This window comes from Propithecus coquereli, unplaced genomic scaffold (assembly GCF_000956105.1).
Source record: "Propithecus coquereli isolate 6110/MARCELLA unplaced genomic scaffold, Pcoq_1.0 Scaffold224, whole genome shotgun sequence".
NCBI lineage: Eukaryota > Metazoa > Chordata > Mammalia > Primates > Indriidae > Propithecus > Propithecus coquereli.
In genome coordinates, this window is record NW_012147634.1 from 173,097 (window position 1) to 197,171 (window position 24,075).

Below are 24,075 nucleotides of genomic sequence, written 5' to 3' on the forward strand. Positions count from 1 at the left end.
CATTAAAATAACCCACAAAACTTCTTGCTTGCTTTTCTCTTACTGCCAAAAGGATATGTGTTTATTGTAGAAAATTTAGAAGTTAAACCAAATGAATAAAAGAAAAATCCTGCGTAATCCCAAAACCTAGAGCTACTCAGAGGTACCATTTCTCTGTAGAGCCTTTTGGTTTTCCTCTGTCTCTGTCTTTCTCATTCTCTCCCTTTTTCTTCTTCCCTCCAGATATTAGGTTCAACCATATGCAATTGCTCATATTTGGCCATTTTTTTAACCTAAACTTATGACAGTTTCATCTGGTTCATTCTAATATATTGCTAAAATTGGATCATATGGTGCATACTGTTTTTTAATCTACTTTAAACAATTATGGTATTGTAAACATCTTTCCAGCTCATAAAATATTCTTTTATAATATCACTTTAACTGATACATGTATTCCATTGTATGATTATACCCAATTTTTTTCACCAGTCCCATTACTGCAAAGTTAGGTTGTTTTCCCAATTATTTGTTATTATAATCAATGCTAGAATAAACATCTTTATAGCTTTGGAGGGAGTGAAATATAGTGGTTTAGAACACAGACTCCAGAGACAGAGGTCTGAGCTTCGTGCCTTGCTACCTGTGTAGCTTTGAGCGAGTCACTTGGATCTCAATTTCTTCATCTACGAAATAGTACCTACTTCATAGGGTCACTATGAGAGTTAATCCATCGCAAGCGCTTGGAACAGTGTTTGTGGGCACACAAAGTATTATTAGGGAGATAGCTGTTTAGCTATTATAAATTGTTATTGTCTTTATATACATATATGCTTATTTCTTTTGAAAAAATCCCCAGGAGAGGAATTTATGGTAAAGGGCTTGTGATACACTTTGCCAGACTAATCTCTAAAAAGGGTGTAGTAATCTACTCTCCTGTAGTACTGAATAAGATTTCTGGTTTCAACACAAAGGGAGAGGTTACCATTATCACTGTAAGTATAAGTCTCAGCATCATTTTTATCCTTCTCATGACTTCAGGGTGCCTAGTTTTTCACCTCTAAAATCAGAGTGCAGCTAACCATCATTGTCAACCATATGATGGTCATGATGTACATGGTTGCACAAAACTTTCTGTTGGCAACTGCTAAAGTCAAGAGTGTCGTTGTGTCTTAATATCTATGAAATTCAGTTTTATTTGGGAGATACAAAACAAGGCAAACATATACAAAAATTATGATCTAGGTGTAAAGTGAGTGACGTGGAAAATAGATAATGCCATTTTCAGAGAGCATCTCAAATTGGATCTCAAAAGTATACCTAATGATAGAGGTTCCTGGGCTGCATTTGAAGATGGAGAGGTAGCGGAGTGAGACTGATGGAGGGAGTGGACAGGTCTAGTATCTCCTCATCTCTACCTAATTCTATACGTACTTCTGCTTATTCCTTTTTATGCGCAGAGCTATGAAAGATGAAAATGTCCATAGTGCGATCATAGCATAGAGGCCCAAGATCGTATTCCTGGGCCTTTTGGCTGTTGCATGTTTCATTCACTTTGAATGTTATACTTTCTGTAGACCCCACCCCTGTCGCACCCCAACTTCCTATTTTAAAATCCTCTACCTGTTATCTAAATATGGCACGCCCTGCCTTTAGGTCTCAGCTTGGGCCTCATTTTACCTGGGAAGCCTTTCCTGATACATCAACACTGGGTCAGTATCCCCATGTGTTCCATTGTACCTAGTCCATACCTTGATCTTACCACTTATTACACAGTATTGTATTGTTACTGGCTTGCTGTCTCTGCCATTAAACTGAGAGCTGCTAGAAGCATGTGCTCTGTTCTTTTACTTTGAACTCCAGGTCTAGTACCATGTCTGGCACATAGCAGGTAATCAAAAGATAATCAATTGAATGAATTATAGTACCCAGCCCATGACTGTAACCTGTGGTTACTGGGATCATTGGAAGTTATAGCCATAGGGTTCCAGTGTGAGTCCGTTGTCTTGGGAGGATCCAGTGCTCTACTAGTTTTCACTAGGGATTGGAGCATGGATTATATACGTCTGATAGTACACAGTAGCTTAAGATTTCTCTTATTTTCGACTCGTTATGAGAGCTTATTAGAGCAAGCTGTCTGTGTATGTCTGAGACTCTCATTAAGCCGTCTCTTGAAACATTTGTATGAATCTGGGCACATTGCATCTGAGAGCCCATTGCCAGCTGTCAGCACAGTAAGAGCTGAAACCAGAAGCTGAAAATGAGTCATCACTTGCTCACTAGCAGTTAGGTTACTTTGAATTTTATTGGAAATAAAATTTTGTTCCTTTACCTCTTTTTCTTCCTATTAGGACACTCAAGCTATTTTCATGTTAACTACATTTTTTCTAAGTTGTTAATGGAAGTAACCATTCAGTCACTTTCTCCTGTGGAGTGAAACTTTTGTCCATGAAATTACAGTGAGGCGTTAAGTAAAAGATTTCAGATGGTTTGAGTTCAGACTCTCCAAACTGTCTCTCTAAACATGGTACTTGTATTCAGGATAATTGGTCGAGTTCTGCACTGAACACAAGGAACGAATTCTGCCTCTTGTTTAGACAAAGTCACCATACCCTCATACTTGTAGTAATCAGGGCTAAAGGCTGGCTTATGTGGCATATAGACTGTGTAACTCACTGACATACATTTTAAAATGGATGCGTTGAAGTATATATGTCAAATGAAGAAAGGAAAGGAAGTCACAGTGATGCCCGAATTCAACCCGGGCTTCTGTGTCCTGCTTGCTCTACTTCCTGACTATTTGTTTGTAAACTTTTGTATGTGGACTTTTTTTTTTTCCAGAATAGCTCATGTTGCTGCATAGTATTCACACAGTGACATCCATATATTAGTAGCTTTTTAGGAAAATACATCCTGAAGTGGGGAAGCTCACTTCAAAGCGTGCCATAGTGCTTAGAAATTAACCATGTCGGCATGATAATATTTCTTTAAAAGCCTCAAACCCTTTTTTCTATGCGGACAGTTATCAATTTATGCATAAACTCATTTCTATCATGATGATATATATCTATATATATTTATTTTATTATTATTATTATTTTTTTGTCTAATCCCAGGGAAACAGAGCTGGTCTCTGCCTGACTGCTCTGCTGGGAGAGAAGTTGTTGAAGGGAATGTAAAACAAGGTGTGAAGAAGAGGAGAGACCAGTCCTGTCGCCTCAGTACCTCTGTTCTTCCCACTGCTCTGTTGTTAGAAAACATGCTTTGTGAAACATATGCGCTTGGGGACACTCCTACCCCAGTGTCACAGTGGGAAAAACTCTACAGTAACACACTGCAATTTTAAAAAATGCTTTTGACATGATCTTGATGTTTTAATCAAGGCAATTTCATTAGCTAAAATTCCTTTTGCGTCAGTCAACTTATCCTCCATTAAGTTCACAAGGAGTTGACAAGTATTTAATTCAGTATCTAAGGCTCCCAGGAGTTGAGAGGGACATGGAAACTTTGGAGAGTGTTCTGCAAAAAGATGAACGAAATTGAAAATACTTTTTGAAAATAAGTAAAAGTGTTGGAGTTTTAGTATTTAGAAAGGAGCAGGATCAAGGCCACGTTCACATTGCAGGAATAAGATCATTTGTAATATAGAGGATAGTGATGAACTGGATTAACTACATTGTGAAAAGGGCAGGAGAAAAAAGGATTAACTGGTAGGATAACAGATTTGGCTCATGTGGAATGAAGATTTTTCTTACTCTTGAGGATTGATGAGTCAAGGAACAAGTTAGGAAGAACTGTGTAATTTACTTTGGAGGACGTTAAAAGCAAGGTATTCTCTACCTAGAATAGCTGAGAGGACCAAAAGGAATATTCCATGTAATCTTTTTAAAGAATTTTTTCTTTTAAGATCCTAGATTAACAGAGTTGTAATTGAAAAAAGATTCATTGTCCACATCTATAAGCAATAAAATAAAAACTCATCTGAATAAGAATTAGGCTTAAATCTCATTTTGGAACTACCGCCTAATCTTATTTTGTGAAGGAAGATTGTGAGTTCTTAGGTAATTGCTTTCTTGATCTGCTTTTGGTTCAATAATTCTCTCTCATTGTTTTTAATTGTGTTAAAGTGTTTATTAAGGTACTAATGAGACCAAAGCCATACTGATTAAAAACAGAATTATCCATTTAAACCTTTTGATATTATGAAATCAAAGGTAGATTCTAATTTTGGAAGATGGATCCTGCACTTCTAATGAGTTGTTTGCTGTGCACCTAGAGTTTTTTTTTTTTTTACAATTATGTATTCCAGATCTGTTGACGTTACGCAATTTTTATGAAATGAAACTTTTGTTTTAAATTATAGAAGCAATTTATCCTAAGAGCTCTAGGACAGTGCCTCTTCCCTAGTGATTTTCATAGCATCTAATTAATAAATAAATACACTGCTGGCTGGGCAATACATATTGAGAGTAGGTTTTGTTTATCTTCATCCTCTATAATTTTTTACAATGTTTGGGATTAAGGTTTTTTTCCCCTTCCCCAATTCCCTTCCTGCTCATTGACTTTTGTATTGTGGCCACTCTTTCTTTTCTTTGGAACTACATTTTATATTTTTCAAATGCTATTTTTTTCCTTTCTCTTACCTGGTTTCGTGTGCCTATTATCTTTTTATTTAATCTCTATTTTTGGTTTCAGGTTTGTCTTATTTTTTAACTAGGTCAGTATATTTAAATATATGAGTCCATTTTTTTTTTCTGCCTTGTTTTGGTAGGTAATTGAGGTTACCTCCCAGTCACAAATATTTTGACTGATAGCTTGAGAGCAGATCAGAAGTTTCCCTCTTAGAGTACTCTGGCCCAGACCTGCAGCAGGGTCAGCCCACCATCTAGTAGTTCTGCCTCCGCTCCGGGTCCCCTCCTCCTTCCCACTGCCACTGCCTGGGCTCCGGCCGGCTCTGTGATCTGGACCATTGCTGTCTTCCTGCTCCATCTCTCGCCTCTCGTTGTCAGCTCCTTCCTGCCCTTTCCTCACACTTAGTAGGACGCAAATCTGCACTGTCCTTCCTTGCTTAAAATCCTTCAGTATTAATCCCTTGTCCACAAGGTGCAATCCAGACCCCTTAACATGTGGAGGAGTCCCTGCATAAGCTGGTCATTCCATCTGCCTGGCCAGCCTCCTCTCCCCCCAGCACCATTTGCTCTGTCCCCTAGCCCATTACTCTAGCCACATCTGACTCCACACTCCAGGTGCAGGGAACAGGCTGAGCAAAGGCATGGAGCTGGGAAATGAAGTGATGCTTAAGCAGTGGAATGGTAGGAAGTGGCCCAGCTGGTCCTGAGCACCAGTTGGTGAGGCATTGCCATGGGTTGGTGCCGGAGCCCTGATGCCCAGCTAATGAATGGCGATGAGGGGTTGTCAAGCCATTCTCTCCAAGGGGAGAGGAAAGCTCATTGTGAAGAGCTTGCCATTATCCACACCAGACTCTGATACCCTGCACTGTTTCTGTCCCCAATCTCAGCCTGCGACGGTGACCACTGGGGGCCCCACTGCAGCAGCCGGTGCCAGTGCAAAAACGGGGCTCTGTGCAACCCCATCACAGGGGCTTGCCACTGTGCTGCAGGCTTCCGGGGCTGGCGCTGCGAGGAACGCTGTGAGCAGGGCACCTATGGTAACGACTGTCACCAGAAATGCCAGTGCCAGAACGGAGCCACCTGCGACCACGTCACAGGGGAATGCCGCTGCCCACCGGGATACACCGGAGCCTTGTAAGTGACCGCTGCCCAGCAGTGTAGCAGAGCCCGCCCACCCTCTCCATTCATGCTGCTGCCACTGTCATATTGCTTATGCCCCCGTTTCCAAAGCTGCCCGAAGAGTTGCTGATGGGTCGGAGCTGCGAGCATAGACAGGGAGGTCAGCAGTGATGGCCGTTAGGTTCTGCTGCTGTTTGGCATTTGGACGTCAGAGCCCAGCTTCCATGCTTTCCTTGCAGGGCAAACGGAAGGAGAATCAAGATGTTGAATGGCAACATTTGGGGGTTACTGGGGCAGATATGAGGTTCTGCTTTAAATCTTCCAGGATCACATTCATTTTATACTGCTGGCTGTTAATGGTCTATGTCATTCTGCTCCTTGCGGCTGGAGAAAGCTGGGTGGGTTCAGTGCCTTAGAAAAGGGAAAAGGAGGAGGAAGTTACAAATAGTCCATAATAAAGGATTAACTGGGTTGTTTAATGCCCATGGGTACATATGTTGCTTTGTGAATACGCAGGTATGTGTATCGCATCTGTGTAGAATATATGCACACAGATAGTTTAATTCTTTCTGAAGAACATAGAAGCAACTCCTTAACCTCCGCTATTTTCTTTATTTTGTGGGAAGGGCATTCTTCAATTTGTTTCTATTAGCAAACACAATAAGAGGCAGATTTTGCCAAAGAAAGTAAGAGACAGAAAAATCTTGTTCCCTTACTGAGAAAATTACACTTATAAATCACAGAATTAAAATTTGGGGAAAAAAAGCTGCTGATTAGATAAATACTTCCTGCCGACAGTGTTAATGCCTATAAAGTAGAGCTAAAGAAAAAACTGCATTAGCCTAGAAAGCCCTGATGTTCAGAGGAATGGGTCATCATCGCAGACTGTTTAGTTGTCAATGTTGCTTTTGTGGGCTTTCATCAAGGCCACAATTGCATAGGGCTGTGGGAGCTTGGAGCGATTTCGCAGGAGAGCAGAGAAGACAAAGGCCGAGAGAAGGAGGTCGGTGTGGATATGGGGCAGGGGAAGGGACTGGAGACTCATCAGTCTGGACAAGACAACATGGACAATTGATTATGAAGAAAATGTGCACAAAGGAGGTGATGTGCCAACGTGTCGATTGTCTTTGAGATTAGAATAAACACACAAACAACAGTAGACTTAAACTGTAGCACAGCTTTATTGGAGTTACATGGAAAGTTCCTGTCACCAATCGGTGGCCTTTTTTCTTCCTCGGTGTTATCATGTAGGACAGATTCTCCTCAAACTGAAATGGTTTTATTAGAAAGTGTCCCAAAACAAAGGGAAGGACTGGGTGACCCCCTCAAAGATACTTCCGGGCAACACGATTGTTGCTCTTGACGTTAAAACATTAAATGAACAGTTATTGAACAGAGAAAGCTTGTGTATTTTAGGGCCCTGGGTGCTGTTGTGCGTGTGAACCTGAGGTATGTGGCTGGGAAATAACAATGTCCTTTGTCACACGTTAACCCCTTAGCTGTGAGGATCTTTGTCCCCCTGGTAAACACGGCCCACAGTGCGAGCAGAGATGCCCTTGCCAAAATGGAGGAGTGTGTCATCACGTCACCGGAGAGTGCTCCTGCCCTAGTGGCTGGATGGTAAGCTTCCTTCCCTCCCACCCGCCCCACCCCAAAGCCACTCATTCCGGGATGCTCAAGTGAATACACACGTGGAGGACGTCGGCACAAGAGAAAGTTACAAATATGGTTAATGGCTCCAAAATTGGAAATAGCCAGCCACTTTGAAGCTGAAATCCTCTAGTCTAGAGAAGGCAGGAGGTGATTTCATCCTGGACGTGGAGTGTATTAAGGGTCCTCATGGAAAAGATAGTGGCTGTCTGTCCTGCATTTCCCCTCAGGATGAAAAAGAGGCAAATATCCAGCTGATAAACACTGGAATTATTCAACGATCATTTTCATAATTATCTTCCATGAATTGCTGTTGTTCTATGGCAACGTTATTCTCAACAATATAAGTGTTATGTGAAAAAAGTCATCCAGTCCTACAAATCTGGAGATACATTGAGGTAAACCAAGTTTATCAAGTATTTCAGAACTTTTCAGGGCTTTAGCGTGGTAATCTGGGAGGAAGCTACAACTGACCATACTCCCCAAACTTTGAGCAGGATACCCTTTCTTCAGTAGCAATTTCACAGGCTTAGGGCTAAGTGGAATTCAAAATGCCAATTAGTTTGCTAATTAGACTTACCTGAAATCAGGAAATACTATTGTTGTCATCTTCCTGAGTTGGCTTGTGCCTGTGTCTACTTGAAGACAGAAGAGTGAAGGACCAATGGCTGTTTACTTTATCAACAAACTACTTAACAGAGCAGTTTACTTTGTTGTCGCTGTCTATCTCCGTAAGCAATACTGAAACTGTCCTTTCAGATGTCACAAGTGACTTCTTAATTGCCAAGACTCTTTGTTCTCCTTCTGCTTCTCTTCTCCAGAGCTTTTGACTGTTGATCACCAGCCTCCCTTCCTAAATCTTCTTCTTCTCTAATCACCCTCTCTCTGACCACTTGTACTAAAGATCTCTTCTCCGAACCCCCACTCTTCTTATATACCCCTTCGTTACAGTATTTCCTAGGTTTGGGCCTTGTCCTTCTTCTCTTTTCTCACTATAAAGGCTTTCTGGAAATGTAATGCAGACCCATAGCTTTAAGAGTCACCTGATGATATTCCCAAATCTTCATCTTACCTGCCCTGAGCCCAGGTGTGTGTTTATCACATACGAAGCCACCATCTGTTGGGGCTATGTCCAAGCTGTAGTCTCTGCAGCCAGACCTGGGGGTAGAATTGGTCTGGTATTGCCCTTTATTGTGGGTATAGCACGAGGAGAACTGGAGTCTAGGCAGGAAGGGAGAGTTCAAGATGTCAAGACCACTGGGGCAGGGGTACAACAAGTATCAGACCCAAGGTGAGGGTCAAAAATGGTGAGGCAGAAATTCTCAAGGGTCAAGAACTCTTGAGGCAAAGCATGGAGAAACTCCGTGAGGCAATGGAGCTGGAGAGAGAGGGGCTTGTAACTGAGTGCCCGCGGATGAGGCGGACAGAGAAGCTTTTGAAGGAGTACTGAGCAAATTCAAGCATGCCTCGCAAAGTCAATGTTGATAAAACCAAGCTTGTATGCCCAAGCCTTTCTTAAGGCTACTCCTCTTCTACCTTTTTTATCTTGGTTAAAACTAACACTTCCCTCTTAGTTGCCCATGGTAAAAATGCTGGCTTATCTTTGACTGCTTCTCTTCCTTCATTTCCTATACTCGACCTTTTGTCAACATTGGCCCCTGGCAAGGGAAGGATTTTTCTGGAATGGCAGAGTGTCCAGAGAGCCCTGTGCTCTGTGGGTGAGGAACTACAAGCCTTCTACTCTGAGGACTTTTGTGCAGATACTGTCTGTGGAGTTGCCTCCTTTAGCCCTGAGGTTGCAGGTTTTCTCTGTTGAGGTGGTCATGCTGTGGCATAGTGGTAACCACAGGCTGGGACCACGAGTCCCAGCAGGTGGACAGATGGATCCTTTCTAGAGGGCCAGTGGAGCTTCCCCTTCCACCCCTTCTCTCTGCTCTGGGCCCCTCACCCTGGCAATGCTTCAGGTCACTTTTCTCTCTGTGTAGCCGAGCTTCCAACTTACACTTCTCCTTTACAACATTTTATGTGTGCTGTTGTCCTAGGTGCTTTTCAAAGATGAACACGTATTCCTCTTACATGTACACACACGCATAGGAATTTAAACTACAAGAAATAATGTCCTCTTTAAAGCTGTTTGCTCATGTTAATCCTTATGCATAAAAATGTTTCAGCAGCAATTTCTGCAGCGTATGTGGAACTGTTAGGGGTAGTTAGAGTCAGGCCCTGAGAGAGTGAAAATTTTCCCCAGAGCCCTTGCTTACTACAGACCGACCCTCGCACATTAAACGTTATTCCTTCAGTCACCTTTTCTCATCGCATCAAGTGTAGTATGCTGTGCTAGAATGGACAGATTAGAGCTATTTTTACATCTGTCCCCCACCACACTGTGAGGTAATTAAAGTTTGTGACCTTATCTTTGATTCTCAGTGCTTAGCTCGATGCCTGGCACACAGACGACTTTCAGTTAAGTGCTGATTTGAATCATCTCTCAAAGGCCCTTTGGGTTCCAAGAGTCTGTGGAAGAAATATCCCCGTTTGTAGATAGCTAGAAACCACCAGAGGAGACTTAATTAGCACACCAACTGCCTTTGTGGGTAGCCAGGAGTTAGAGGAAATGTATTTTCTTACGCTGTCCAGAATAAACATTTACGAAACCATCTGGTGTTCGCTAGCCTCCAATTTCAGAGTGCCCACAGTCTGCCTTTTTTTAGAGAGAAAGAGGACAAAGCAACAACTTCCAACAGTTAAAAACATTAGCAAACTACCTGTTTGGGGGATATGTTGTTTGTCTAATTATAACTCCAGTAAGTAAGTGAGAAGCTGTGAGCCCGTTATACAGCCAAGGGAAGTAGAAAACAGTAGAGTGTTTCATTGACCTATTGCTACGGTATCTTATTCTTCCTCATAGGCGTAGAGTAAATATAATGACTGCTTGATAAGACGGACAGCCTCCAGGGTGAGGAGAAATGTCCAAGTTGCTCTCTTGATTTTTCTCCCCAGGAAATAAGCTTTCCTATTGATCTTGGCTCAGCAATGCTTGTTGAATCTGCTGAAAATAAAGTGTTTTTCTTCTGAAATAAATGTCTAAGTTAATTCCAGTAGAAATGTTTCTTAGGCAATGTAATTGTTAATTCAGGTACACAAAATTTCAATCTTATGTTATGCTACATTTTAAGAAATAAAGCCAACGACAATGTGTATTTTCTCTAGAACATATGGTGAAGCATTTGGGCATTACATGTGCGCCAGATGTTGCCATTTATGTAGCGATCCTCAGTAAGTATTGTTGACTTATTGTGCGTGTAAGACACAAGGAAGAACACTTAGGAGGATTTATAAATTCCTTAGGTTGCCATAATAATTTGATGTAACTTTATCTCAAACTTCAGTTTTTAATATGGATTTTTCTTAAGATTATTAGTCTGCCATCTTTGAATGTATCTTGAGATTTGGGCTTACCAAGTAAATAAGTCAATTTAAAATTTCTAACATTTTTTAAGATGATGAACAGTTCTAAAATTCCCTTAATCTAATCTTCTTGCAGCCCTGTTCCCATAGCCGTCCTTCCCTTTCTATTTCCTCTGTTTTATTCTCCCTCCTCCAATCCCTCCCTGGCTGGAGGCCCATCTAATTTTCCAAGTCTCTTTGAATGCAGGGCACAGTGTGCGGTCAGCCTTGCCCCGAGGGTCGCTTTGGAAAGAACTGTTCCCAAGAATGTCAGTGCCATAATGGAGGGACATGTGATGCTGCCACAGGCCAATGTCATTGCAGTCCAGGATACACAGGGGAACGGTAAGGGACACCTTTGTATTTCTCTGACCGTTCATAATGGCATGAAAGGAAAATTCTGCAGGTCCAGGGAACATCTTCAATACCATGTGTCCATGACTATACATCTATATAGCATCAGTGTGTTTGACAGATTCCATCCTAATTCAGTATGTAGAAACTGATTCATAAATAGCAATGGGGACTTGAAGAGAACAGAGAAAGCATTACAAAAAAACCCCATAAAATATCAGCTGTTTGGAACCCATGATAAATGTGTCATTCTAAAAAGTTGAGTGTTTAGGACTGCCACTTACATTTTAAGTATTTGGGGATACATTTATTTTGAAATGGAATATGTACTTAGGTACCTCTAACAAGTATAAAGTTACCCCTTCCTGTGATTCCATATTCTATTTAGAATATTCGTCCTTATATTATCTGGTGGTAATAGAGTGAGATCCACTGGGACTCAACAGAGCTCTCTGGTCCCACATGAAATCAGAGCAAATGGCTCATGTGGCCCTTACAGCCACCGTTTATCATTTTCTGTAGTAGGTGGGAAGTTGTCACTTGGAAGGGCTTTGCTCACCCTACTTTTAATTTGCTCTTTAATCTGTTATGTCTAGGAAGACTAGATAACCAAGCTCGTTGGATGTGTGTGTAGAATTAGAGAAAAGAGGCTTGGGAGGCAGAAGGGTATAATAATTTAAAACAATCTTTTGGAACCTACGTTTAGGCCAATGTGTCCTTGGAAACATCTTCATCTGTAACGTTCTAACAATAATTGTACTTTCCTCTAAGGTTGTTGTAAGGATTAAATAAGTTAGTAAGTATATTAAAGCATTTAGAACAGTCCTGGAACTCATAAATATTAGCTATTATTATGTTTTAGTGAAGGAATTCTTAGCTCACTCAGATTAATAATCACTAGTACTTACATAGTTGATAGAAATCACTCAAATTTAAGTTTCAAATTAGAGGCAACACAAAAACAACATATAAAGCAAGTAAGCTTATACCCATCTTATTTGGAACACAGGGAAAGGGAATAACAGCTAATTTTCAGGTAAATTTTAGATTTGAGGCAAGGAAGACAAAGAGCCAGAGAAACAGAAGGAAAGTAAAGAGGGAATTTGCCTTTTGACTTGTTGCTCTTGTAACTGTTGTTTTTCTGATGAGCTGATGCCTTGATTCCTGCTTTCAGTTGTCATCCCGTCTGGGTTCTAGAGCTAACACACACACAATGACAGCAAGCACATACGTCATGAGAGGAAAATAATGAGCGGCTATGGGGCAGTTTGTGGCAGGAGGTGTGGGGAGAGAGGCCTTGTGGGGCTGGGGTCTCAACTTGCCATTTCCCTCGTTTTGAGAAGTCAGCGCAACTTGATCAGTGAGGAAAGGCCAGAGGCTGCCGTTTCTAGGAGCAAGCACCACCGCAGGCCTCTGCCAGCAAAGCATTCCCAGGATGTGGGGAAGACGGCCTCCCAGCTAGAGGGAAATATGAGAAAACCAAACAGGCATCTAGTAGGCTGGCAGAGCAGCGCATGGGATGCCCAAATAAAAGCCTTCGCGGTTTGTGGAAAGGTCTAGAGGATGTTGTGGGGAGGAAATGTAATGTGGCACAGTGAAGTAAGAGTGAAGAGAGGATGGTTTCCAGATCCTCACAAAAATTCTTCTGAAGGGGCTAAGAAAGGGGTGTTTCTAACACCAACTGCATTGTCTTAGAATGGCTCTGGGGCCTTGGATGTTCTAGCTTGGGCCCATGCCCTTAATCGGTGCTCAGTAAGTGCTAGTGGTGTGAAGGGATCCACGACTCAGTATTAGACTCTGTTAGGGTGAAGCCCAAAAGGTAGTCCCGCCAAGCCTTGTTCCATTTTGCCCTGGAAGTAAAGATAGATGTGGTTGCAAGAAGGTAAAGTTGAGAATTATAGACAGGAACTGGGGGAATGCAGCATTGGTCTTTAGTGCAGGAACTCTTTCCTGTATCTACAACCGTGGAGAAGTTGGCTGTTTCCCAGCACTTTTTATGTTTCCCCCAGAGCAGCAGTTCCATATGTTAGGAAGATAGGCAGCTGATTCTTAGATCCAAGTTTTAATGAGGAATGTGATTCTTTCACACTAAATCATGGTTTGGCCCAACTATTCCAGTTACTCTAGGGAGGGACATGCTCAAAAGGACAAGGGTGAAGGAGGGAGCCGCCACCCCCTACACGCTAACTCACCTCCCTTTCCTTAAGTTCACGTGAGATGCAGCGTAATAATTACAATGGTGTTAAAACAAGTCCATGACCCTCATTGGTTTGGGAATTGGTGTTGTGTTTTATTAGTTTTTCTCTATTTAATGCCTGTCCATTCTTCCCAATTCCAGGGCATTATTCAAAAAAAAAAAAAATTAGAAGGTTTCAAAATTTCCATATGTCTATTATGGCCAATATTTATTGCTATATCTTTATCACTCCTTTGTCATCTTTCCTAAGAACACTTTTCCTCCTTCACTGATTCCTGAGATAGCTTTTTTGGTTCCAGTGGGGGCCACAAGAGCAACATGAAGGGCATAACATTTGTTGGGATATAGTGCTTCTTGAAGATAAAGGAACCAAAAAGGGAGATAATACTGCTTGACAAAGACATTTAATGCATCCAGTCAGAAAGGCATGTTTATTTTCAAGATGGAAAATGTATACTTCTAGAAAGATATCCTACCATTTTGGTTTGGTGTATGGAAATAGACACAGCTATTATTAACAGGATTCTGTTGCAAGTGCAACATTGACAAAAAAGAAAGCAGCCCACCTTACATAACAGCGGTTAGTTAGTAAAATTTAGTTAGTAAAATTCAAATGACTTTTTGTTTTGTATTTATAATAAAAGCTAGTAGTATGTTTAATTATGGGTTGGAAAGGTAAATATGGATCAGGACCAGCTATTATGGATTTTTTTTTCCCTGAGAAAAGGAAGTCTCTGCCAAGTTATGGTACAATATACACACTAGTTCCCTGTAATTTGATATCAGATACTTTCCCAGGGTTCTGATCTATCCCATTTTCACCCACTTTTAGAGCTGTGCTTTTTACTAAATTAAAGTCATGAAAATGGTCCAAGGCTTAACATTGGGGTTTGTTTTCAAATCCTTGTAGGAGAGAGAAAGTGATATTATTTTACCTTTATCTTTGTCCTTTTGGTGCTGACTTGCAAGAAAATCCGAACGGAAGTTGTAAAGTTGTCTTGTTAGCCTTCAGCAGGAACCATAAGGCCAAATTATTGTACCTCAGCATTTTTCCCTTTAAAATGTACATCTTCAAGGAATAAACTAAATGACTTGGGTTATTAAAGCTTATTATAGGTTAAAAGTAAACAGTACCTTTTAAAAATACTTTCTGATCTAAAAATAGATATACTCATGTGTAACTTTAAAGCACATATTTGATTGGATGGTAAATATTAGTTCAGTTACTTGAGAACTTTTCTAATAATTTGTTGATCAGTTGAAGACTTTGCCTAATTGCCAAATACACCTGAAGATGGCTAGAATCTGTGAAATCAACCTTATAGGAGGCCCTTTTCCTTGTCTCCATCATATTAAATATATGCTAGAGCTAATCAGAAGAGTATCAAAGGATTCTCAAGATTTGTACTCTACATTGAAATAGAAGCCTACTCACCCTGGGATTGTTAGTCATTGCACCCTATCACTAAAAATATGCAAAGCCTTGCAGAAAGGTTGTGACTTTGAAGTATATTTCTCTGCTGTTTCTTTTAAGTGTGCTTAAATTTGCTATTATGCCTTGCTGCTCACATTATACGATCTGAAAAATGCAATGCTGACCTACATTTTTGTCTCTGGGTCTGGCATGACTTGAGAGCCACATGGGAAGTGGCTGCTGAGACAAAATGTACCTTCCTTGTGGTGACCACTCTGCTAGACAAAGCCCTGTCTCCCTCTCCCTTGGCAGAAAGCTCTCCTTCTGCTGCAGAGAGCCCCGTCACCTGGCCTCGCCAAAAAGAAACTTGGCTAGCCCAAAGCTATTCGTGCTTTCCATGGTGCAACAAGAGATCATATTCTTTTTTCTATCACGATTCCCTCCAGCAACAGAGCTTCCCATCTCATTCACCTTACCTAGAGCACATCCTTCCTCTGGGACAGAGCTCCAACACCATTTTTTAAAAGACAATAAAGTGAATTTTTGAGGACTCATATCTTCTACTTGCCATTTGGCAGCCCTACTTCCCAACAGAGGACAATACCCCACTTCCCAACAATTTCGTGTTAGAAAACTCCAAGCCTTCCTACAACCCACTACCTGCAGGCACTTCCCAGGTTGAAATCGAGGACGCCTGATTTCAGTAGGTAGAATTCCCCCAATCTGAAGAGGACTTTGCTTATCAGTTACATAACTTCCTAAACGAGAAGAAGTGATTGCCATTCAGCTTTGAAAAGAGCAGAAACGTGGCTGAGATTAAAAATTAATGTTTACATGAAAGCCCAGAAAATTAAAGTTTAGCTTAAAATTGGCCGCAAAGTTTTTTCTTTGGAATGGGGAAAGCCTATTTTTAAATTTCCTAATTATGGACTGAGACTAACGTTTGGGTAATTTCTTTTCTTTTATTCTTGGTATCTGCTAAAGTGCTACATATACCTTTGGCAAGCACTAGGGTAATCAGGCTTCATGTCCCAAGCTCATAATTTTGTTTTGTTTGTGTTTTGTTTTTGTTATTTCTTCTTTATACAAGCCACACTAATGTTATTGCTATAAGTTGCCATAGTAACTTATCCTAATGCTTTTCATTTCTGTAACAAGACAATCACTAAATAGTATCAAGAACAAAAATCAGCTTCAATTTATGCATAACAAAGCCATTATGAATCAGCCATTTAATCTGTCTTCTGTTTTTGCCCACTGCTTGATAGGTGTCAGGATGAGTGTCCAGTTGGGACCTACGGAATCCGTTGTGCCGAGACCTGCCAGTGTGTCAATGGGGGGAAATGTTACCACGTGAGTGGCACGTGCCTCTGTGAAGCCGGCTTTGCTGGCGAGCGCTGCGAGGCGCGCCTGTGTCCGGAGGGGCTCTACGGCATCAAATGTGACAAGCGGTGCCCCTGCCACCTGGACAACACTCATAGGTGAGTGTCACTGCCCTTGGAGGGATGCGTACTATTAAGATTTTAACCTCAGTGTCCAGGAAGGAGGGATTGACAGAGTTTCTCACCCCAAGTCCCTTCCTGTTCCTGGGCTATCCTGGGCCGGAATCACCACGTAAAAGGAAGACTTTTTTACTTGGTGAGTGGTGGCCCACATCAGAAGTGCTAAAATTGTTAGATGGTTGTTGGTGGATATTAAATTCTATTCTCTATTAATGGCCACTGATAAGAATTAAATTTGCTGAGGTTAGCAGAACTTTTCCTTAAGTGAGGGATTCTGTGATATTCCCCTAGAAGCAAAGATGCAATGAGAAACAAGGGGTTAAGCCAAGTTAAGTATGTAAAAATATCATAAAATTATTGTCACTGCAATATCTTTTACTTGACAGCACATCTGTGGAAGAAAAAAAGACTCTAGAGAGGAAGTGTACCAGTGGAAGTTTTGTGAAAGTGCTTCACATGTGGCTGTCACATGCGAAATGTCTTTTCAGAATTGATTACTCTGACATAGAACTTGCAGGGGTCTTTTAGCTCAAAAATCTCTCGAAGAATTTGAGAACAGGAAACCACGATCCCACCCACCCTGCTGTACCTTGTCTGCCCCTGAAAATATCTTCTGGACCCCTCTCTTCCATTCCCTCCCCCACGGACCAGATACACACGACTTAGAATTGTGGGCCTCGTTTGCAGACTGCTGGAAAAGCTGAGTTAGACAAAAATGTAGTACGTTATATAGCAGTTCAGCTGTTACTAAAATAACTTTTATTTGCATTCGGTACAGCTGTTACTTCATTTATACTTCTGAAAGATAACTCGTGGCCACATCAAATCCCAAATGCACAAAAGTTAAAAGTAAACAGAAGGTGGTTGGTCTCTTTTTTAAACCATTGTTAGGAACAGAAAAATAGACTTTGCACTGTGTGTGTGTGTGTGTGTGTGTGTGTGTGTGTATGTGTGTGTGCTGGAATACATTTTAGTGGGGCATATCAAAGAAGTGTATTCTCAATCTTATTCAAGTAACTTTGTAAGCCACTTTAGTCAACTTTTGTTTTTTTCCATTGGAAAATATTTCCATTCTTTACATGACGAGTTTGGGTAAACATTTGGGGAGCAAAAATGAATAATCTCTGTAGGGTTTTGTTTGTTTTTCAACTCTCCAGTATTTAGGGAGCTGGCAGGATTAGGGACCAGTCATGAGTTTGGCTCCCTTTCCTACACTGTAAGAACTGTTGCAACAAAAAGTAACCTCATGTAGTGATGGCTAAGAGCATTATACCAGAGTGCTATTTCGTTATACGTAGACACAGGTGAAATCAAATGGAATAATAAACCTATACAAAGGGAGAGCTCTGCTAAGAGAAGAATTGGAGAAGCAGAGAGAATGTTGGTTTTGTTGGAATTGGGTACTGCATTAGTAGTGGCAAGGTGTGAGTGGAGAGTTATTGAGGCCAATACTGTCATAATTTTACATAGCTCACATGTACCTGAGCGTGTATGCTTTAACAAAGAAGTACATGAGATTATTTGATAATCACATAAATCAAAATAACACTAAAATCTGTCTAATGATGTATATCAAATAATCAGAAAATTAAAAAACAATTAGCTTATTAAGTACTTCCCTAAATCATGAAAGCTATTTTTAAAGATTAGCTTTTATAAATTTCTATTAAAACCAGTTGAATGTAGATTATATAACTCTATCTTGTTGAATTCACAATTGAAGCCAACCATCTAATTCTTATATCTTGAACTACCATGTAAAATTCCTGCAAACACAGGGTCCCTTCAAACCAAAAGGCATAGAATCTTTGAATTAATTGAAAGTCTGTCTTGTTCACTTTAGCATTTAATCAAGCAAGTAGAGCTTTGTTGTTACACAATTCATGATATTTGTTTATCTTCAAGCCTTTCATTATAATTTACAGCATATCTAATGCAATGTAAATTAATAGTGTACATTGTCTTTAGGTAGATTTTGAATTCTGTGGATATACATATTGACATATATTGCAGCCATATATTTGAGTAGGAATTTGTATCAGGTAGCTTTTGCTGCATTAAAAAAAACTCCCCAAACTTAGTGGCATAAAACAATAATTTTTTATTAGCTGATGATTTTTTTGCTTGGCTGTGTAGGCTGGGCTCAGCTTGATGGTTCTTCTGCTAGTCTCCATGTGTTCAGCTGGCAGATCAACTAGAGGCTAAGTGGTCCTGGATGTCTTTACTCACATGTCTGGCATTTGGCTGGGTGAGGAGGGTGACTGTGCCACGTGTCTCCAGCATCTAGCAGGCTAGCCTGGGCTTCTTCACATGTTGACTGGATTCTAAAAGCAGCAAGAGGGCAAGCTCCAACATGCAAACATTTTTCAAGCCTTTGGTTGTGTCATGTTTGCTGATGTCCCTTTAGACAAAGCAAGTTACCAAACCAAGTCTGGATTCAATATACTCCACCTCTTAATGAAAGTGTTACAAAGAATTTATAGCCATTTTTATTTTGCAGTCTATCATAGGATTGAAATGTATTTAAACATATTTATAAGCAAAATTAGTATTTTAAATTTCAGTACTGTTATTGAGCCTAAAGACAGTCAGTGGGACCTGGACCTTTCAACTGAAAACTAACTTTTATGGTGGAAATGATTTTAAACAAGAAGATAAAATTTGAGATTTAGTAAGATTCCACATGGGATATGTATATTAGTTCTTGTTAATAAGGACATTTAATAGCTATGGACAATCAGGATATGTTTATTTGCAAATGTCACCTAATTGTCATTAAATTTGAGCATTAATAATATCTAAGGAAATGAATAAAAGAAAGCTCAATGGCTCAGTCTGCTTTAGCCAATATTATGTAGTATTGGTCTCTTGCTATCACTTAACTATTAAATTGAAAAATTTACCAGAATATGTATATCTAGTTATATGTGTGTATAAAATGACAAATATTCCCATATGTGTATAGTCCCATTTTCATACACACAAAGCAATCTGTTCTTTAGACAGAAAACAGGTAATGAGTATATCTACCCTTCAACCACCAATCTGCTGCTCCTACATCAACACGTAAATCTCATTGCCAATTAAGCTGCCTGCATGAGAACCCATCAAATGCTTCCAGAGTGCCCTGGCTTCCTACATCTAATTACAAATTGCAGAATAGTAATTTTGGTGTCAATCAATCTGAGAACCAGTGCGCTACACTAACACTCACTGGGGGGCATTGAATATCAATTTCTCCGTCTACCTCTCATATACTTCAATTCACTGTTTCAAATTGTCGTTTCATTTACCATTTTATGTCTACACCATGAATATTATTTTCTGCTTTTTAATGGAAAATAATATTTGCCACCAAAAATGTTCTCTCTTTTACAGTATGTTAAGATAAGGTGAACTATTTTAACCAATCCATCTCTTGGAAAATTGCTTTTCCTTTTCTCAAATATAGAGCCTTACTGAAGTTCATTTAAATTTGTCTCTGTGTTTTGCACAATGCAGGTGCAACTGATCCTGTTGACCCTTTGTCTGCTAAATCCTAAATTTTAGCAATTCCCTTTCATATCTAGTCCCCCGCCCTCAGCAGGCTGCTAGCAAACTTCCTTTTTCTTTGGTGCAAAACCAAACCACCCTGGGTTCAAGTTTGATTCTGCCACTACCTGTGTGAGACTTTGAACAAATCACTTACTCTTTGTAGGCCTTTGTTTCCTCCTTGATAAAATGGGATCATACCTACCACTTAGGATGGAATTGAATAGTGCACATGGAGTGTTTAGCATCACTGCTCAGTAAATTACTTCTAGTCTATGCACTCACTCACAACATCATCACAAACATCACAGTGTTCCCTGTAATTAATGGCTATTCCCCTTAAGCCAAGACTTTAACATTTTCAAAACTAGTTTTAAGGGAAATTCTGCCTTTGCATACAGATATACTAAATATAATGTAACATGTCTCAATGCCTCCGAGATGTCAAGGAGAAGCAGATTGGTGTGGGAAAGCTAGATCCCTAGAGTCAGATCTGCTATGCATCAACTGTGACATTTTCACTTATTCACTCAATCAGCATTTACTGTGGGCCGATTGTGTGCCAGAGACAGACGACAACACAGACGTAATTCTTGCCCTCATGGAACTCACAGTCTAGAGGGGAAGGAAGATGTTAAAAGACTGTAAAAATAAACACAGGATTATAGACCGTGATAAGTGAGATGAGGAGAAAGAAAAGGGCTCTAGGAAAGAGCATGGGAGAGACCTAGTGGTGACCGGGCGGTCAGGGCAGGCCTCGCTGAGGAAGAGATACTTAAGCTGAGAACTGGAAGGACAAGCTGGAGACAGACAGGTAAAGAGAAGGGAAATGGCATTCCAGGAATATGGTTGGAAAAACTGGGTGCTTTACAAATTCAAATCCAATGTGGTCAAGCATAGTAGTAAAGAGAGAATAATGACAAAAGAAGAGGTTGAGAAGTAGGCAGTGGCCAGATGACAAGGCCCCATGGGCTGTATTTAGGGTGATCATATATCCGGTTTCACAGGACAGTCTGTTGTAGGCCTGTTATCCTAGTGTAATTATAAGTGACTCTCTCTTCACTCTTAAAAATGTCCTGGTTTAGACAATAAATCATATAGTCACTTTATCTACATTAAACAGTATTGATGGAGATGGAGTGTTAAGGAGGAGAATGATGTGATATGATTCACCCTATGTGTGATGTGGAGAGAGTGAGGCAGGGAGCAAAGCTGAGAGGCTGTTCAGGAGTCGAGATAAGAGGGTGTCAGCTGAGGAGGATGGTGACAGTGAAGATGAAGAGATGTGGGCAGACTCAAAATGTATTTGGAGTTACAATGGTTAAGTTCTAGTGGTGAATTGGATATGGGAGATGAGGCAGAAGGAGTTATCAAGAACAACTCCTGGGTAAACTGAGTGACTGGTGGTACTGTTTACAGAAATGTGGGCCATTGGGTGGTAGATACACTGAGGGAAGAACAAGGGCTCAGTTTTTGACATGTTAGGTTGGAGATGCCAGGCGTTTGATCAAGGGTAAGCGATATGCAAAAGATGATAGCCTATAAACAGACTTGAGTAGACCTAAGTAGACCTGAGACTCAAACCCTTGTCTTCTTGATCTACACCTTCTGTGCCCAAGAAACCATGTCCAATGCAGAGTTGTACTTGGATATTTCTTCACGCCATGTTTCCTGAATATGCTGTGGATTCCTGGACTGTTGCTTGTGGGCACTTAGTTGCAGCAGGGGTCAAAAGTGTATTTGAATACAAATACCATGTAACCCTCAGGCTTTTTCTGATGGAGGAGAAGGAAGAGGAAGATATGATATGAGATTATGGGGTGTGGCTCAGACCCTCATGTGCCAGACTGGGACCTCAGGCTTTCACTGAGGTTGTTCAGGTAGTAGGAGAACTAGAATTACATCCTCAGTCTTCACACTTCCCAGCTCATTCTTATTTCCAAGAGTAGAAAATCTACGAACACTCCTTTGATGAGAGGTTATTTAGCAAATGTCTGGATGCCACAGTGGATTTTGTTGTTGGCCCTAATTAAGAGGAGGGTTTTAGCTCCATCAGGAGAGGAAGACCATCTTTAAACAGTCTTCCAGTTGTCAGCACAGCTAGTTTGTTTGTTAGGATTTTCCTATGTGAGAAGCACACATGTTCTGAGCCAGTGTGCCACAGAGTGCTCTATTGTGCCAACTCCCTCACACGTGCGTCTTAGCGCAGCTGACGTGTCCATTTGCCATGGAGCGGCAGCTGGCCGCTGGCCGTCAGTGCGGCTGCTGTCTCAGGTACAAGGAGCCGAGAGGAGAAACAGGCTGACGAGGTCACTGCTTTTGCAGTTCCTTGGACATTGCACTGGTTTATTGACTTGGTGTCATTCATGGGATGGAGTTTTTTAGCTCTCCTCCTAGAGTCGACCTTTTACTGAATTAGTGCTTTTGATTTAGGAAGATTAAAAAGAATTTCAGATGAAATGTTGTGTTTGTAATACTCATCCTGCTAGAGATGATGCTGATTTCATACAACATATCTGTAGTACCAATCAGGTTTCAGCCAATTAATGAAATCACACTAAGCCTGGTAATGAAGTTTCAGTTACTGTGCTTGGACTTACCCACACATTTAGTGTCATGGCTAAAGAAACATTTGCACGGCCTCGGGTGTCATGTCTATCCCAGAGTGACTTGTTCTTTCCATCCACGTCTTTCAGCTGTCACCCCATGTCTGGAGAGTGTGCCTGCAAGCCGGGCTGGTCAGGACTCTACTGTAACGAGACGTGCTCTCCTGGATTCTACGGAGAGGCTTGCCAACAGATCTGCAGCTGCCGCAACGGGGCCGACTGTGGCAGTGTGACTGGAAAGTGCACCTGTGCCCCGGGGTTCAAAGTGAGTGACTTGGGCTTTTGAGGAGGGAGAAGAGGGGTGCAAGGTGGAGCATGTCAATACCGCGATTTATGTGGCCTTTGGTGAAGTATAATGAATGTGCTAGCATCATTCACTTCATTAACAAGAAAGAGAATGAAGACAGAAGTACTAATAGAGATATAAGGAATTACCTTAGAATGATGGCTGGGAAAGCTGGTAAAACTATAAACGTGACATTAATTTTTAATATAAATATATGTCAGGAAGTAAGATATATCATAATTATTCCTTGAGTAATGACTTTACTGTGTTTTATAGGCAGCAAAGAAGTTACTTTTTCAAGTAGGTTACGTATTATTGTTGACAGTTTTTGTTTTTAATTCTATGAAATTTAAAGACACACCATATGTCAAATTAGTACTTAAGTATTTACATTCTATAGTTAGTTGCATATAGTTTTTAGGTTCCTTTGAAAATCTAGACTCTACACATATGCCTATACTCCTATGGAGCAGAATTCTGCCTACAGTTTCTAGGATTTCTTAGCTATAGATCGGAAATTTTTGTTTTAAAGGAAAATGTGTTGTTCTTCAATTATTCTCTCCCATTTTAAAGAGGAGACATTGAGCTACGAAGAATGTTGAGATTATTACAGAACACATAATGTAGAACTAGTGGGCTGTAAAGTCGCTGAGCTCAGAGGATCTTCATAGGGTTTTCTCGCCTATGTCACAATCCTTGGTTGAGCCCTCGCATTAGCCTTGTCTTAAGAGTTCCTTCTGTTCTGAAAGGAGGTGACCTCCAATCACCTTTGGTAGCCCAGTTCTGTGTTTAGTGCTCCCTGTTGGGTAAACTGAATCATGCTGCAGGCCGAATGTGTTCTGTTGCTTTGCTTCACCCACTAATCACATTTTATACAAGGAGATCTAGAAAGTGTTGGGCTCTAATATATAGTTCATATTTATGTTTATTTACTGACAGTAATTTTATGGCTACAATTTATTTTTATATGTCCATTTTAACAGCTGTAATTCAGAGTTTTTTGGGTTTTTCTTTTTAATGACTTCACCTTTGATTTGGAAATTCAGTGAAAAAGTGAAAAGAAAGAGATATATCCATGATTGCAGAAAAACAATTCCATTTATGAAAATATTCACATTTATCTCTGTCTGTATATCTTGATCTGTATCTCAGAATGTAAGACTCTGTTTGCAGAATGAAAGGCTCTGCTGCACGGTATGAGTGAACTATTCTAATAATAAAAGAAGATTCATGCTAACATTAAATCTGTAACCATGTGGCACTGACCAGGACAAGCCAACTTGATGGATTCTGCTTAGAGAAGCATGTCAGCCCCTATTTTGTGGGTGTTCCTATCATTTTTTGCCTGAGAGGTGACTG

At 40.6% G+C, this 24,075-nt stretch overlaps 1 protein-coding gene across 1 annotated transcript in view; it reads left to right on the forward strand.

The window, feature by feature from the left end:
- Positions 1-24,075, forward strand: part of MEGF10 (multiple EGF-like-domains 10) — a 116,409-nt gene that overhangs the window by 54,601 nt on the left and 37,733 nt on the right. Inside the window, exons 5-9 of the mRNA XM_012645027.1 lie at positions 5,498-5,744; positions 7,229-7,349; positions 11,035-11,171; positions 16,060-16,272; positions 22,521-22,695. Coding sequence (XP_012500481.1) covers positions 5,498-5,744; positions 7,229-7,349; positions 11,035-11,171; positions 16,060-16,272; positions 22,521-22,695 — 893 coding nt within the window. The remainder of the gene's footprint in view (positions 1-5,497; positions 5,745-7,228; positions 7,350-11,034; positions 11,172-16,059; positions 16,273-22,520; positions 22,696-24,075) is intronic.